Raw genomic sequence first — 16,984 nt, forward strand, 5'->3', positions numbered from 1 at the left:
TGACATCCCTCTGGAGAGGCTGGGGCCTGAGGCAAATTACCCTATAACAGCAGGTTAATTAGATAAAACCTAAATTACATGAGCAAGGCTTGCAAGCCCAGCAATTTGAAGGTTTCATGTTGTTTCAGAGGTGGGGAGGGCTTGATCTCTAGCTCAGCATAGAGAAAATGACTTCTTGCTCCCAGGCAAGCCAAACCCATGAATTAAGCTCTTGACTGCCCATCCATGAGCCCCAATGCCAAGCACATATAAGGAAGGGTGCCTGCCGGTCCTCACTGCAACCTGTAGAGCCTGTGTAGGATTTGGTCTTCATCCCTCCTGCATCTGAACCCTCTCTCCACCACCAGCATGAGCCGCCAATTCACCTGCAAGTCGGGAGCTGCCACCAAGGGGGGCTTCAGTGGCTGCTCAGCGGTGCTCTCAGGGGGCAGCTCATCCTCCTACCGGGCAGGGGGCAAAGGGCTCAGTGGGGGCTTTGGAAGCCGGAGCCTCTACAGCCTGGGGGGCATCCGGAATATCTCCTTCAACATGGCCAGCGGCAGCGGGAAGAGCGGAGGCTATGGGTTTGGTCGAGGCCGGGCCAGTGGCTTTGCTGGCAGCATGTTTGGCAGTGTGGCCCTGGGGCCTGTGTGTCCGTCCGTGTGCCCTCCAGGGGGCATCCATCAGGTCACTGTCAACGAAAGCCTCCTGGCCCCCCTCAATGTGGAGCTGGACCCGGAGATCCAGAAAGTGCGAGCCCAGGAGCGGGAGCAGATCAAGGCTCTGAACAACAAGTTTGCCTCTTTCATTGACAAGGTGGGTCTAACCTTCTCTTCTCAGGGCATGGGCTTCTGTTACAGGAGCAGGGATTCAGGTTAGATATGAGGAAGCACTGAATGTGGATAAAGCAGATGTTTTCTTTCATCGAGGTGACTTATGTATGGTTCCCTGCAGTCGTTCTCAAGAGAACACAGAGGGAGGTCTGTCTCTACTGGCAGAGGCTGATGGGGGTTACTGGCAGGACCTCCGAAGGAAAGATCTCTGTCTCTTAATCGAGGGTTGGCTTGGTGCCATTGCTAAGCTTGGGGTCCGTGCAGCCTGTGTGTGGAAAAAGCAGTGAGAGGGGGCACCTGGGTGGCTCAGTGGGTTAAGCCTCTACCTTCAGCTCAGGTCATGATCTCAGGGTCCTGGGATTGAGCCCCACATTGGGCTCTCTGCTCAGCAGGGAGCCTGCTTCTCCCCCCTCTCTCTCTGCCTGCCTTTCTGCCTACTTGTGATCTCTCCCTGTCAAATAAATAAACAAAATCTTAAAAAAAATTAAAAAAAAAAAAGCAGTGAGAGGAAATCTGCCCCAGAGTCTTCCTCTCGTCCATTATCAGCAGGTCTCATCCACTAGTCATTTGACGGGTCATTGCCAGATGGCTTGGCCATGGGCTTTTTTTTTCAGTTGGCTAAGGACTCGAGAGAGAAGCAGAAGAGGGCAGTGGGGAGGACGCCTCCACAGTGCTCTGAAGTCAGACCTAGCTTCTGCTCTGGTCCCATCACTTACCAGCTGGGTCTTGACTAAGCCAGCCACGGAGCAGCTGTGTGGAGAGTTATTTATTCTGTCTGCGCCTCCATTTCCTTATCTCTATAATGCAGATAATAGCCTGCCTCTCCGGGGTTTTGTCAGGTTGATAAAAGAAAATGCATGTGAAGATCTTGGCACAGTGCCTCCTCCCACAGACGGAAGTGCTCTGAAGGGATAGTTAGCGTTACTATCATTTTCATCTTCAGAGAGATGGGGGAGGAGGGTTGAGAAGGGGAGGATCCAGGGTCTGGAGGAGGGCTCAAGGCATCATCCAAGCCAGAGATGCCCCTGACTTTTGATAGATGAGAAATTATTACTCTCATTCTATGAGTCGGCAAAAGCATGGAGGGACATGCCTTGCCAGGGTATGGCATCTGGGGTGGGAGCAGGAGGGAGGAAGGTGAGAGCCACTCCTGGGCGCTGGGGGCTACGTTGACTAAATGACAATAAGGTACCAAGGGTGGGTCAACCCAGGACAAAGCCTATGCTTGAAATGGGCATTGGCCATTGGAGCCTCCCCATGCCCCTGCCCCAAGCCCCAGCTCTAGACTCCTGTTCCGAGCATCCCTTGTTTGCCTCAGGGGCCAGCACTGTCCCTGTGACTTTATTCTTCAGAATGAGGACACAACCTATTTGTGATCCTGACAGTCCAATGTGTAGCCCAGATGCCAGTTGTGGCGTCCTGGGTGTAGGGTTTACTCTGCGACTAACGCTCAGTCTTAGGGATATACGTGAAAGAGTCAGGACTGATTAAACCAAACCAAGACTGGATGATCTGCAGGGGGCAAGCAGTTTGGCAGCTATTCCCATCTCAACGCTGAATCCCAGCCAGTTTTTGGAGGTCCTGTGCTTATGATAATAGAGAACACAACCTTATTTAGATAATGGCTGTGCTCATGTGGATTAAGTCATATTTTAAAAGTCGTGCCCCCCACCCAAACTGCACAAGAGAAGAGTATGTAGATCCCCTCCCTCTGGTCAGTTTCCTGGCCCAGTGAGGTGACAGTGGCATGGGGAGCCCTATATATCCATCCTGCCCCACGTGCCATGCTTGCTCTGTGGAAGATGGTTCTAAGGGGCTGAACTAGGGCAGCGGGAGGAGGCCATGAGCAATGATGGAGCTGGGGCCTGATGCAGAAATTTAGAACACCCGGAAGCTCTTGGCCCATTGAGCCTCACTGAGTTTGATAGGCTACAAAATGAAGAATAGATTCCCTTCTGCAGAACGGTCAACTTTTCCAAAGATGGACCCAGCCTGACCCTGTCTTGGTAGTTTTTAGGCACTCCCCTATCCTGAGCTGGATTGGCCATAATGGGGTTCTAAGAGACTGGATGCATGAGTTATGGGACACAAGTCTGGGTTTATTTCTGGGCTCCCCCTCTTAACAAACTGGTAGACCTTGGAAAGAGGCTCAACTTCTCTATGGGTCCATTTCCTTCCTATCTAATGGGATTGACAACTCGCCCGCCTCATACAGCTGTTGTGAGCGGGTGAAGGAGAAAATGCAGGCAGAGCGCCTTGCACAGAGCCTTGTGAATGACAAGTGTGACTATTCCCACGGGGGCTTAACAGTTTCTGCTCTTTGGGTCCCAGGTGCGGTTCCTGGAGCAGCAGAACCAGGTGCTGGAGACCAAGTGGGAGCTGCTGCAGCAGCTGGACCTGAACAACTGCAAGAACAACCTGGAGCCCATCCTTGAGGGCTACATCAGCAACCTGCGGAAGCAGCTGGAGACGCTGTCTGGGGACAGGGTGCGGCTGGACTCAGAGCTAAGGAGCGTGCGGGATGTGGTGGAGGACTACAAGAAGAGGTGAGTGGGGAAGGGATCCCCCTGCAGCTGGACAGTTGTCCCTTTCCCTCTGAGCTCCTTCTGCAGGAATGGCAGCTACCCCCGGCTTAAAGTTTTTGGAGATGAGGGGCATTGTTCTTCGTCTTACCAGGCAGAATCATCCCAACACAACTCTGGAAACTGCTCTCTGCTCCTCCAGCCTCTGGTCTGGCCCTTGGGACAAATGTCCATTGAGCTGAACAGTGGTCAAAGGACCTTATCTGCCTGGATGAGGGAAACCTTGATGAAGCTACTCATAATTTCCTGGAGCTTCTGGGTCCTCACTGGAGGAATGGCTATGAGGAGGAACTAAGAAAACACTCCCATTCATTTGTAAGGCTTCATTCAAATTTTCAAGGAAGAGCTTGCTTCTTGCTTCCTGTAGGATTTCCCATAGAACATTTGCTCCACATGCTCTTACCTCAGTTTTGTAGCTGGATCTTCAATAATCACCTTTTTTCCCCCTCCAGACTTAGTTACCATGTCCCCTCCTCCAAGAAGCCTTCCTTGCCTGGTGGCCTCACTAGCCCAGGTCTCTGTGGCCCATTAGCATCCGTCCCTCAAATGGCCATACTGCCTCTTAAAGTTTTCTTTGAGTGAAAGAGGTTCTCAGTGAGAGGGTTCTAAGTGAGACATATTCACTGACAAAGCTCTGGCATTCTTGCAGGTATGAGGAAGAAATCAACAGGCGAACAGCTGCAGAGAATGAGTTTGTGTTGCTCAAGAAGGTGAGAGGCAAGACAGGCCTTGAGTCCAGGGCTGGCTTGGGACCAGGGAGAGCTGAGCTTACCAGTATCCTCTGCTCTCAGTGAAAGAGCTGATTCCAAACTAATGACGTAAAGGCTGAGGAAAAACACAATGGACTATCCAGAAAGGGAATGAAAAGGCAGAGAGATGATGGCCGTTCTGAGTGTTTCATGTCCACAGTAAAGAACAGCAGAAGATGACACACAAGGGCTCCCCTGCAGCCACAGGGCCCAACTTACACATCAAAGGGATGACTGACAGCAGCCTGGCTGGGGCTCCCTTCCTTAGGGGGGTACCCCATCCCTGCTGAAGGAGCAGATACTCAGGATTGTGCAAGGCTGGGCCTTTTGCTCTGTCGTCTCCTCTCCCATGAGCCTCTCAGAGAAAAGGGCAACTATTTTATTGTGCCGGGCACCCAGGCTGGGGTGAGTGTTTCCTTCTCTGCTGCACTGGCAGTGACCAAGGGATGTCGGGGGCATCTTCCAGGATGTGGATGCTGCTTATGCCAATAAGGTTGAGCTTCAGGCCAAAGTGGACTCCATGGACCAGGAGATCAAGTTCTTCAAGTGTCTCTATGAAGCCGTAAGTCTGTGTCTCCACCCACCCCTCTGCTGGCAGTAAGTAAAATTCTGTTCTGGGGGCTGAGAGAGGCTCTTTGATCTCAGGGAGACCCTGTGGTTAGCCATTCATCTCCCACTTCAGCCCTGAGTGGCTCCCAGTCTCCACCTTCTGGGTGGAAAGGAAATGGTCCATGTCCTGGCTTCATGGTGGCAGTAATCTATCTGCGGCCTGGAGGAAACTCACTTTGCCCAGGGAGCAATAGCTTTGCCCCAGAGCCTCTAAGTTAGCATCACCCAGATTTGCTTATCTTGCTTGAAGGAATGGGTGGGAGGGCTGTTAGCCTCTGAAAGTCAAGACGTGAGACCAGCCTTGTTTCCATATAGGAGATCGCTCAGATCCAGTCCCACATCAGCGATATGTCCGTCATCCTGTCCATGGACAACAACCGGGATCTGAACTTGGACAGCATCATTGATGAGGTCCGTGCCCAGTATGAGGAGATCGCCCTGAAAAGCAAGGCAGAAGCCGAGGCACTGTACCAGACCAAGGTAAGCTGGGCTGAAGCAGGACTGGGGAGGGCAACCCCAGCAGGCATGAGGACTGGGCCTGATCATTCTCAGAACAGAGGCCATGTCCAGTTAAGTGTCCAACATGTCCTTCCCCCATGACATTAGCAATCCCGAGATATCATGTGGTCCTATGACTATCCAGCATGCTCACCATGCTCTGTGCTTTGGGGTCCCAGTTCCAGGAGCTGCAGCTGGCAGCTGGCCGGCATGGGGATGACCTCAAGAACACCAAGAATGAGATCTCAGAGCTCACCCGGCTCATCCAGAGAATCCGCTCAGAGATTGAGAATGTGAAGAAGCAGGTGAGGGAACTGGTTGCCCATGGCCTGGGGCAGGAGGGCATAATTGGAGGGGGAAAGGGTTGGTCAAGAATATCAGCCTCTCAAATCTCTGCCCATGAAAGGAAAGGAACCAATGAGGTCACTGCCTCAAATACTTAGAGCAGACATCCCTGGGGCGTCTCATCTCCCACTCTCCCCAAGAACCTCTGCTTTGATGCCCTTCCTACAGGAAGCTGTCTCTCTCATTCCCCAGAATGGGGTAGGACCACACCCCCCTGTGCCTTCTGCCTTAATCGCATGCTGTTCTGGCATCTGTGCTTCTCTTGTCCTTGTCACACTTTGGTGATTGCCCCACACCAGCCTGTCCCTTCTTCCATGGAACTGGAGGAAGGCAGGGAGCTGGCTGTTCTGTTTCCCATTGCTTTTCCAGCATCTAGTACAGTGCCAAGACATCGTAGCAGCTTAATAAACATTTGTTAGTGAAATGACTGACAAGTGGGCTCAGAGAGCGCCATTCAAGAGACTTCTGTAACTATTTAACTATCAGTAAGACCTTGCTCAAACTCTTCCCAGGGCTCTAGGTTGCAGTCTCAGCTTGAGTAGATGGGGAGACAGGATGAGGTTACAGAATAACAACAGCGGGGGTTCTTATCATTTTCTCACCCAGAAGTGTCTCAAAGATTCTATGAGGCAAGAGCTACCCATTGTTACAAATGAGGAAACCTCAGAGAGGTTAAGTGGGTTGCAAGCTGGCGAATGGCAGAGCTGTGATTGGAACCCACTATGACTCCTAGACCAGTGCTCTTTCCACCTTCCCAGGGGCTTTAACACTTAGTGACTCCATGACGTGGGGCAGATTAGTTGTCCTCTCTGCACAGGCGAGTTTAAGGACTGTATGAGCTAAGACACGCAAAAGGCATGTTGGGGCTGAGGGTAGTGCCAGGCATATGGTAAGCACTTGGGAAGTAATAGTTAGTTCTAGGGAACCTCCTTCCCTGTGCCCCTCATCTGTGGTCCTATGTACCTGGGCAGCCACTCTCATTGTACCCACAACACAACCTTCTAAGGATCTCTCATCCCAGACTTGAAACAACTCAAGAGCAGAAAGCTCTTCTGTATCCTTGGCACATGGATGGCCAAGTAAATGTCTTCCTAATGAACTGACGTGGTACTGAACTGGTCACAATCACAGGAGAGCAGGAGGGCAGGGTGCACTATTGAACATCACCACCAATGCCTAAATACAAGCAAGTGGAGATAGAGCTAGGAAGGACTTGCTGGCCCCAGAAGGGGCTCCAGCCTATTAGAGGAGTGGGAGGTGGGAAAGATAGAAGTGGGCATCCCCACCCAGGAGTCTCCAAGCACTAGTGGGGTTTGGATGTGGATGACTCTAATCACCCCGCCCAGTTTTCCAGCTTCTTTGATTCCCTGTTTAGGCTTCCAACCTGGAGACGGCCATCGCAGATGCCGAGCAGAGGGGTGACAATGCCCTGAAGGATGCCCGGGCCAAGCTGGATGAGCTGGAGGCCGCCCTGCACCAGGCCAAGGAGGAGCTGGCCCGGATGCTGCGCGAGTACCAGGAACTTATGAGCCTGAAGCTGGCCCTGGACATGGAGATTGCCACCTACCGCAAGCTGCTGGAGAGCGAGGAGTGCAGGTGGGGGGCGGTGCTCCGGCAGGAAAGGCCGGGGAGGGGTGAGGGGGGTTTGAGAAGGACAAAAGAGAATCCTTAACACACTCATCCAGAAAAGATGAGTCCTTGGGAGTGAAGGGGTGGTGATGATGGGAATAATAACAGTAATAAATAATACCTACGCCTGCGTGAGCACTCACTCATGCCAAGCACTGCGCCTCAGCGATTAGCTCATTCCATCTTACAATTTTCCTGGGTATACCTCGGCATACTACCACCACCCCCAACCCCAACCAAAAAATAAAAAAATAAACCCCACCCCATTACTATGTTAGGCCTTCTTGTTCCATCATCCTTACCTGTCCAGAAATAAGATGAGCTTATCAGACGTGTCCCAGGGCAACCACTCCATCTTCCCCAATGTTCTCAGCAGCCGAGAAAGACTCAGGGCTGAGGCCGGTCCTTGGGAAGTGTGCATGTCAGCCTGCATGTGTACCTTGTGCCGACTGTTTGATTCGGGTTGTTGCCTGCTTACCCCCAAAGATTCAGGGGCTGCAGCCACAGCTTCCTAAGCTCTGCTTTCACCAAAAGCCTAGGAAATTTCCAGAGGTGCCTATTGGGTTCAAAAACCCACAACAGGCTGGTTGGGGATACTAGCTTTGAGGTTAAGAGACTGTGGGTTGGATGACTGCTTGCTCTTACTTTATTTCTCTCCCTTACAGGATGTCAGGAGAATTTCCCTCCCCGGTCAGCATCTGTAAGTACTTGTGTGCTGGGCCCTAGAACTGTAGAATCTGCAGACAGGAAAGGGTCTTAATTGCAGCCCCGTGTGTGTAGCTGAGCAAACTCAGGACCGGGGAGAAAAAACTTTGAGATCACACAGCCACATAGCAGAGGCATAGCCAGCAATCAGTTCTCCTGACTCCCAGAGCAGAGTTCTTCCTCCCTATCACTCTGTCTCCCTGCTCCCAGGGGGTGGCCTCTAGGAAAGCTAGAGGAGGAAGTAGAGGATGAGTGTCTGTGAGAACTAGGGCACCAGGGCCACAAGTTGCAACCAGCCCTGCGCTGGAGAATTAGAGGCAGCTGAGGGAATTGTTGAATGGGGACCTCAGAGCATAAGCTGACAGTGTTGGATCTCTGTATTTCTCAGCAGGACTAGGAATTTAACCAGAGCTCCAAAAGATGCCATTTATAGGGCAGCTAGTGAGAGGGAAAGAAAGGTTGGAGGGGAATTTTGGCAAAAAGGCTAATAGAAGAGGGGGTGTATATCCAGAAAAACAGGTGGTTGTATTGGTACCTGGACCAAAATGTTGGGCTTCTGAGAATTAAGAATCAGCTAGATTGAGTCGGGGGGGGGGGTGGGGGGCATGGCAAGGACAGGACCTGGGGAAAGCGGTCTTTGGGCTATTTTCCCCAGGGGAGGGGGCGGAGCCGCGGGGCGGGCACCTAACCCATTGTTCCAAGAGACCCTGAGCCCCCGGGGGAACTGGGGCCTCGCCTAGCCCCGCCCCTGAGGGTACCGCTCCCCCGCTGTCCCTCTGCAGCTATCATCAGCAGCACCAGCGGCAGCGGAGGCTATGGTTTCCGGCCCAGCTCCGTGAGCGGCGGCTACGTGGCCAGTAGCAGCAGCTGCATCTCTGGCGTGTGCAGCGTCCGCGGCGGGGACGTCCGGGGCAGGGGCAGCAGCAGTGACTACAAAGATACCCTGGGGAAGGGCTCCAGCCAGAGCACCTCCTCCAAGAAAGCCAGCAGGTAGAGAGGGCTGCCCCCTGCCCTCCCGCCACCCCTGCATCCCCAGCTGTCTTCCACATGCTCTGTCCCCCAACCTGCTGTCAGCCCCCTCTCCATCCTGCCCTGCCGTTGTCCCTCTGGCCATCACACTTCTCCCAGCCTGCATCTTCCTGAGCCTGGACAGGTGTGGATGGCTAAACTTGGTGTAATTCCTCCTGGTACGTGCCTGGCATTCAGCTCCTTGGCTGAGGTCTCCCAGCCAGGCGATGGGCTCAGCTCCAGGCTCCCGGCCTTCTGCCTTGGACACAACATCCCGCTTAGTCACTAACTACTCTGTCCGGCTACTGGGTCTCGGACCCAGGCCCCCCTCTCACACTGGGCCCTCAGTCCCAACAACTGCCTATTCTGGGAGGGCCGAAGCCGAAGGACAAGAGAGGTCAGTCCCCACCACCTGGCCCCATCTCATGGTTCAGGTCTCTCTTCTCTCTCCTATATCCAGAAACAGAAGAGGCAGCCCCTCCACATCTCCTTTCTTCTTAGAGGTCCTCCCATTGCATCCTCAATAAACAGCACAATCTGACGGCTTGGTCTCTGAGTAGTCAAGGTGTGTACACGTCCTCAGTCCAGAACCCACAGGAGCAGGCACCACCCAGACACACACAGACACACACACACACACCGAACACACTGTGGATTGCCTGTGCAACCTGTGTTTCTAGGGGAATTTTCTCCGTAGAGCCGAAAAAACAGCACGCATGAAGCGTGGGGCCGAGTTTGGGAGGATGGAGGAAGTAGAGGAGAGAGAGAAAAAAGGAAGAACATGGGAAGGGTGAATGTGTAGCATGGTTTGTGGCCTTCAACAAAAGAAGTACCTGTGTCTACTGGCAGAAATGGTCTTGCTCCTGACAGGGACCCTAGCCTCCATCTAAGAACTGGATCTTTCCTAGAGGGAAGCTGGGGGTGTGGCAGGCAGGGGTCTGTATTTTTCAACACTTTCCTCACTGCACAGAGGCCTGGGCTTGTGGGGTATCACCCAGGAAGGGTGGAGTTGAGGGGGACTCCACACTCTGGGCCTGCTGGGATGCTAAGATAGGGAACCAGTTCTGAGACCCTGAGGCCAGACGAGGGTGAAGTTAGTTGGGGGTGGGGGCAGCCTGTGAGTGTCAGTCACTGGCCCAGGTACCTGTCTGTCCTGGAGTGAGGAGGAATATAAGGCAGACAGACAGACAGATCACCCAGTGACCCTGCATGAGCCAGCAAACCTCAGCCAGGAAGTCCTTGGGGGCCTGAGGAGCTTAAAAAATCAGAGGTACAGGGATTGGAGAAAGGGATGAACAGGTTAGGTTGACAGACAGAACTTCAGAGTAGTGGCTGGGGTGCAGGCCAAGGTCATAGGACCAGGCTCAACCCCTTGCCACAGGAGGTGGCCATTGACGAGAGCTTCCCACCGTTCTGAACCTGGGTGTCAACACCACCGTGTGGGTGGAGGAGGGCCAGGAGTTCAAGGCTCAGCGGCAAGTTTGCTTCCCTGGTCAACAAGGCCAAGCCTGTGTGTGTGTGTTTCCAGAACTGGGTAGAGACACTGTCACTTCCTCAGCAAAGGATCCACATAAAACCACTGCCCCTGCTACCTTTGCAGCAGTAAGAATTGAGCTGGGATAGCAGAAGGAACTTTCCAGTTGAAAGGCTTAGAAGAAGACTGGTTTCTCAAATGGAGGGATGGAGGCTAATTCTCTAGATGCTACTGTCTTCTCACCCAGATTTGGGGAAGACGTTAAGAACTCTCCCACATCTCTTTGTGCCCTAGAGCTCACAGGGGTTTCCTGGGTAGGCAGAGCTATCCTGGGTTTGGAATTTTTTTTCCAGAGCAGCTGACCAGGGTGCTGGAGGCTGAGCGGGGTTTCCTGTGGGAGATCGTGAGAGCCCACAGCAGAGAACCGAGTTCCGAGCTTGGTAGTTAGAGTGAAGGGGCTCAGCTGGCTGTGGGCTACAGACCAGGCAGGAGCTGATGGATGACTTGGGGGACAAAAGAGGGCTCTGAGGAGAGAGAATAAGGACGATGACTCACAGGGACGGTGACCATGAAGTCCCGCGAGTCTGAGTGGCTATTTGATCCCAGTTGCCAAGAACCATGGTGCTTTACACAGGCTCAGAAATAACCCGGGAACTTTGAAAAAAATACGGAGGTCTAAGCCAGTACTCCAGACCAGTGAAGGCGGTCCACTGGAGTAGGGTCTGGGCGCTCATGGGGATCTTTTGAAAGTCAGGGAAGGGATTCTAGCAAGCATTCAGAGCTGAGAATATAATCAGCTGAGAAAGAGACCCAAACTCCTAGCAAATGGAGCAAGGTTTTGGAATGAGGGAATGGAGATGGGGTCAAGGAATTAAGATGGCGGGACAGGCTCTGAAAGGGACATGGGATTGTGGCACTGAGAACACTTACGCCTAATAGCCTAGACTTTAGTCAGGTGCAAGGCCGTGTGCTGAGGGACAGGGTGAGAGGTGATACGGGACGCCAACAGAGGCTGAGGGACAGCTGGGTAAGAGCACTGTGACAGGCCCCACATCCTGTCTCTGGGTCTGAGACACAAGGCTGTCTTCCTCCCCTCAGAGTGAAGGGACGCTTGTGGAGTGGATGCAGGAAAGAGAGAAAGTGAAGTTCCAATCCCTGCTCTCAGGAACCTTCTGGCCTATGGACCACTCAGGAAGGATCCAGGTGGAGGAAAAAGTGGTGCGAGTGAATAAAGTCCTCAGCCCACCTTATTTGTCCTTTGTATCCCCTCCCCCAAAGCCGTTGACAGGGCCTGAACTGTCCTCACCTTTGTACTCTTATGTCTGGAACACCATTTGCACTGAGCACAAGCTGGTGGAATAACTAGCCCTCTGCACTCCCCGTGGGATCCCAGCTCCAGGCTGCTGCTGTGGCCGCTGATGGGAGCGGGCCCTGGGGACACTGCCTGGAGGGGACCCTGCAACAGGCCAAGCCAGACACAGCATCAGTCCAGCTGGGGGACTGCCGTGGGTCAAGCTGGCACCTTCAGGATGTCTCTGGAGGGCAAGGAAACAAAAGGGGTCCCACAGGGTTCCTAGGGTGCCCGCCAAGGGGGCTGAGGCCTCCCGCCTTGATCACTACTCACTCCTCTCCATCCGTGAAGCCTCACCCCCCTCAGCCCTTTCCTATATTTTAGGCCCAGCATACGAGATGGGGGCCCGAGGGTTGGGAGACTGATGTTTACAGAGCGCCTACCATGGGCTGGAATCTCCCTGAGCTGGGCATGTCCCCTGTGTCACCTCTCTGAGGTGGGCGTTATTATTCCTGAGACAGACACCTGCTATAGCCGTGGCTGCAGAGCCAGAACATGGAGCCAGAATATGGAGCCAGAATTCCATGAGGTCTGCCTCTCCGAAGCCCACACTCTTTCCACATCACCGCCCTGCCTCCCGGTATGGGAACCACCTGCCTCTGCCCACCCAGCTGCTGTGCGTTCCCAGGCTTCCCTGATGGCCTGCGGGTTCCCTGCCCATGGTTTATTGGAACTTCCATCATATTCCATCATCTGAAGCCTGATGGCTCTGTGTCCCGGGCACTGAGCTGGGTTCCTTTTATGCCTACAATTGCCCTGTAACCCATCTCAGATTTCCCCACTGTAGGCTGCCCACAGAGGCTGTGGCCCCTTGCCACCTGCCAGTCACAGAATCAGATCCCCTCAGTGGTGGGAGTTGGGGGTGTTCAAAGCAGCACATAGATCAAGTCCCCCCCTGAAGTTCTGGTATCCTATGCAGAGGTGGCCAGGAAAGCTGGGTGGTGTTGGATCCAGAGTAGGAGCAGGAGGGGACAAGAAGGGAGCATCAAGAAGGTGGTAGAGGTGGCCTGGGATAGACCTAGTGAGTGGGGAGGGGTGCTTTTGAAGGGAATGGGCTGAAGCTGACTGGGGTGGACAGTTTATCCTGAGAAGCTGGCTGGGCTCTGGGAACAGAAGTATCAAAACGAGATCCCAGACCAGCAAGAAGAATCTGGAGCAGCACGAAGGAGGTGGACACGCTCATGGGAGTGGGCTCTTCCGGGCACTGTCCTTTCTCCAGACAATGGTACGGTGACCAACCCAGCCAGCCAAAGACAGCCACCACTGCTGGCAGAGACATCTCTGCTTTTCTTTCTTTCTTTTTTTTTTTTTTTAAGATTTTATTTATTTATTTGACAGACAGAGATCACAAATAGGCAGAGAAGTAGGCAGAGAGAGAGGAGGAAGCAGGCTCCCCGCTGAGCAGAGAGCCCGATACAGGGCTCGATCCCAGGACCCTGGGATCATGACCTGAGCTTAAGGCAGAGGCTTTAACCCACTGAGCCACCCAGGCGCCCCCATCTCTGCTTTTCTTGAGCACTCTGAGGAGGCTCTGGAGCCCTCGTGTCTTGTAACTTGGCATTAGGAAAATTCTGCTTTGCCTCTGATCACCCTTCTGCAGATACACAGGACCTCGACTCCAGGCATGAATGCACTGTCCTGCCCAGCAATAAACACTGTTTCTTGTCTGGCTCCCTCCCCGGCTGCCCTTCTCAGGGCTGGAGGTTCCCAGGTCCCACCGCCCACCCTCGCTGGCCTGGTTCTCCTGTGCTCACTCTGTCAGGTGGGGGCTAATCCCAGCACAGCTGGAGGGAGGAAAATTATCTTTCAAACCAAAGTTTCTCCTTTCCTTTGCCGAGGCTATTTCCCATCCCCCCACGCTAGACTGGAATATGGTCCCTGTCCTCGTGGGTGCTAGTGGAGGAGGAAAAAGAGCCACCCAAAAATGAAGAACGAGCCATGAAACAGGTCATTCAGAAGCACAGATGACCTAAGGATTTTTTCCATTTATAAGAAACAGAAAATATTTATCCTCTAGGAACTAGCTCTCCTCACACGGCCCTGATTTTTGTTTGTTTGTTTGTTTGTTTGCTTGAGTGGCTCTTTGATTGTCTTGGAATCTAGCCAAATCAGGAGGGAGGGGCCTCCAGGCTGCCGTGGAAAATCCTCAAAAGAAAGACAAGGTGGGTGAATCATGGCTTTCAGGACAGATAGGAAAAGGACAGGGACAAGGAAGGGATGGGATAAGGGTAGGTGGTGAGGGGATCCCTGCTGGACGTTCTTCCCTAGACAAACAAGTGGAGCAGCAGGGAAAGGGGCAGATTTGAAGAGGATTGGTGGGGATACTCACTCTCTGAAGCCAGAAAGCCCAGAGTGTTCCCTCTGCACGTCATCAGTGGCCGGGTCAGCCCAGGCCCCTTGCTCTCTCTGAGATGCCCCCCTTCATAGTCCAGGGTAATGGAGGGCGTCTTTCCAGCTCAGTGGGAGGCAGGTTGGGCACTACCCTTGGAGTATACTTCACACTTTGTCAGCAGCAGTGGAGCCCCTTGGTAAATGGGCCAGACTGGAAGAGGGGTGCCATGGAGAGCTCTGAGACCCCTGTGCTCCAGGACCGGAGGACAGGATGCAGAGAGCCCACTATCCGTTAGGATTTCAAATCAGATACTACGATGGCCAGCCTTTCATTTTGCCAAAATGAGACATTAAAAAAAAAAAAAAAAAGCAACAATTACCATTCCCTACTTTCATCATCTCATAAAGGAAAAGGACAATCTAACAGTGGGAAGGACGCCTCTCAGAATGAAGTTCAATCCTGTAAGTCAAGTTAGCCCCACGTGACAACCCATACTGCCCCTTCTTAACTTTCCTCTGTTCACACAGGACAAGGGAAAACCCCTCTAAGCTGCCATCTCTTTGTGATCTCTGTGTCCTCGTCTCAACAAGGAGGATAAAATCACTCTGTCAACTACACGGTGTTTACAAAATTGTCAGAAGGAACAACAAAAGGAAGCTGATAGGTACCCAGCATGAGTGTTTGCAGTGTTGCAGGTGTGACGCTGCAGAGATGAGGCTGTGAGCCGTTGCTGGGCAGTCACTCTGGTTCCAGGTGTGGAAGGCGGCACCACGCCCTATGGCAAGTTTATTATCCTCTCTCTGTCTGTTTCCTCTTCTGCAAAAAGGGGAAGAAGTGTTACCTCCTGGCACCGTTGCAACTGAGACATAAAATGCCAGCCCCACAGTAAATCTGAGCTACTATTATTATTAATTATTATTATTCTCACTACTACTGTTGAGACAGTGGTAACCATCTAGGAAATCTGGGTAATGTTTAGGGCTTCCCTGAAAACTCTGATCCTAATTTGATCTCCCGCCAGCGAGAGTGCCCGTCTCCTCCTGTCTTCATCTTGTACCCCAGGCTCTTGTATTTGAGTCCGTGTTTCTGAACTCTGCCTCCTTCGGGAAACTAACCTCTGATGCCTGCAGATGTGGAAATGAAGCACGGGGAGGGACATTCTGGCCAACCCTGCAGAGGATAGGGTCTGGAGGGTGGGCAGGGTCAGCCGGAGGGTTGGAGACAGCCGTGACCTGATAAAAGCTTTGTCAGCTCTCTGAAAAACATATGTATACATGGATATACATACACATGCATATATGTACATATGTATATAAATAGGTACAGATGCTGGTCCTTATTATCATCCTAATGTTGAAGATGGAAGCAAAGCAAGGAGGATGGATGTTGAAACTTCACTCGCTCCTCAGAGATGGGAGTGATGATGCCAGCGAATCAGGTCATAGTTTTTGGATACTGGAAGATTATTCTGTCAGGGTTTTTTCTTTCTTTCTTTCTTTCTTCCTTCCTTCCTTTCTTTCTTTCTTTCTTTCTTTCTTTCTTTCTTTCTTTCTTTCTTTCTTTCTTTCTTTCTTTCTTTCTTCTTTCTCCTTCCTTCCTTCCTTCCTTCCTTCCTTTCTTTCTTTTTGCTGTTTATCATGTAATGGCTACAGAAATGACACACTTTTAAATTTAATTTGCACCACATCTTCTCTAATAATTAAATCTAGGCCCGGACTGTCCAATCCAAGTGCAATGCAAGCCACACATATAATTTAAAATTTTCTAGTAGCCCCATTAAAAAAAAAAGCTCAAATTTATTTTCACGATATATTATACTTAACACAAATACTATCATTTTGACATGGAATCAATGTCAGAATTGTAAATGAAATATTTTACATTCTTTTCCCAGGCTAAGACTTTCTAATCCGGCGTGTGTATTATGTTAACAATACATCTAAACTGGACTAGCCACATTTCAAGTGCTCAGTGACCAGGTGGGGCTAGTGGCAATTATAACAGACATTATGGCTTTAGACAATAAATAGAACAATACATCACTTCAAAATACGTTCACATATAGAGTTGTTATGTTGTACACTCAAAACGAATATAATGTTATGTGTCAGTTATATCTCAATTTTTAAAACTATAAAAAAACAATGAATGAAGCTTTGATTTCTAGTGTTTGGTGATTCCTTTGGTGTAAATATTCCCATAATGGTGATTTCCATCACCAATACGATGCTGCTGATTACAGAGTGTACATCATTGCATAGCATTTCCACCATACTGATTCAAGAGATGTAAGTCATCTCAAGAGCTTAGATAATGGTAACTTAACTAAGAAGTTATGAGTTTTAAACGCTTCTTAACTTTGTTTTTAGTTTAATTTATCTAATTGTAAGTTTAGATAATTTAAGTCGAATTATGGCTCTGTATAATAAGCAGCCCACAAATTCTTAAAAATCTAGCAGTTGGCTGTCGTCAGCCCACTGAACTTGCCCCAGCACAACACTGGCGAGAGATAAGAAAAAAGAAAGGCTTCAAAGGGGCCAATGGGTTTTGGCAGAAATGAAAATAGGATTTCTCTTTGTTGAACTAAACAGGTATTATTGACAGTGGTGGTTAATTTTATGTGTCAGCTCAACTGGGCTGCCAGACATTTGGTCAAACATTATTCCAGGTGTGTCCGTGAGGGTGTTTCTAGATGAAGAGAACATTTGAATCTGTAGACTGGGTAAAGCAGATGGTCCTCCCGAACGGGGTGAGCTTCATCAAATCCACTGAGTACCCGAATAGAACAAAAATGTTAGAAGAAACTTTGCTGGCTTGACTATTTGAGCTGGGACATTGGTCTTGTCCCTCAGACTAGAATTTGCACATCAGCTCTCCTGGTTCTCAGACC

At 51.3% G+C, this 16,984-nt stretch overlaps 1 protein-coding gene across 1 annotated transcript; it reads left to right on the plus strand.

The window, feature by feature from the left end:
• The first annotated feature begins 348 nt into the window (after positions 1-348).
• On the plus strand, positions 349-8,923 carry LOC116878903 (keratin, type II cytoskeletal 71). The gene is made up of 9 exons (XM_032876721.1): positions 349-795; positions 3,144-3,358; positions 4,044-4,104; positions 4,610-4,705; positions 5,068-5,232; positions 5,430-5,555; positions 6,971-7,191; positions 7,890-7,924; positions 8,712-8,923. The coding sequence occupies exons 1-9, from the start codon at positions 349-351 to the stop codon at positions 8,921-8,923; spliced, it is 1,578 nt and encodes a 525-aa protein (XP_032732612.1).
• Positions 8,924-16,984: the final 8,061 nt, after the last annotated feature.

This window comes from Lontra canadensis, unplaced genomic scaffold, assembly GCF_010015895.1.
Source record: "Lontra canadensis isolate GAN:19392208 unplaced genomic scaffold, GSC_riverotter_1.0 scaffold59, whole genome shotgun sequence".
Lineage (NCBI taxonomy): Eukaryota > Metazoa > Chordata > Mammalia > Carnivora > Mustelidae > Lontra > Lontra canadensis.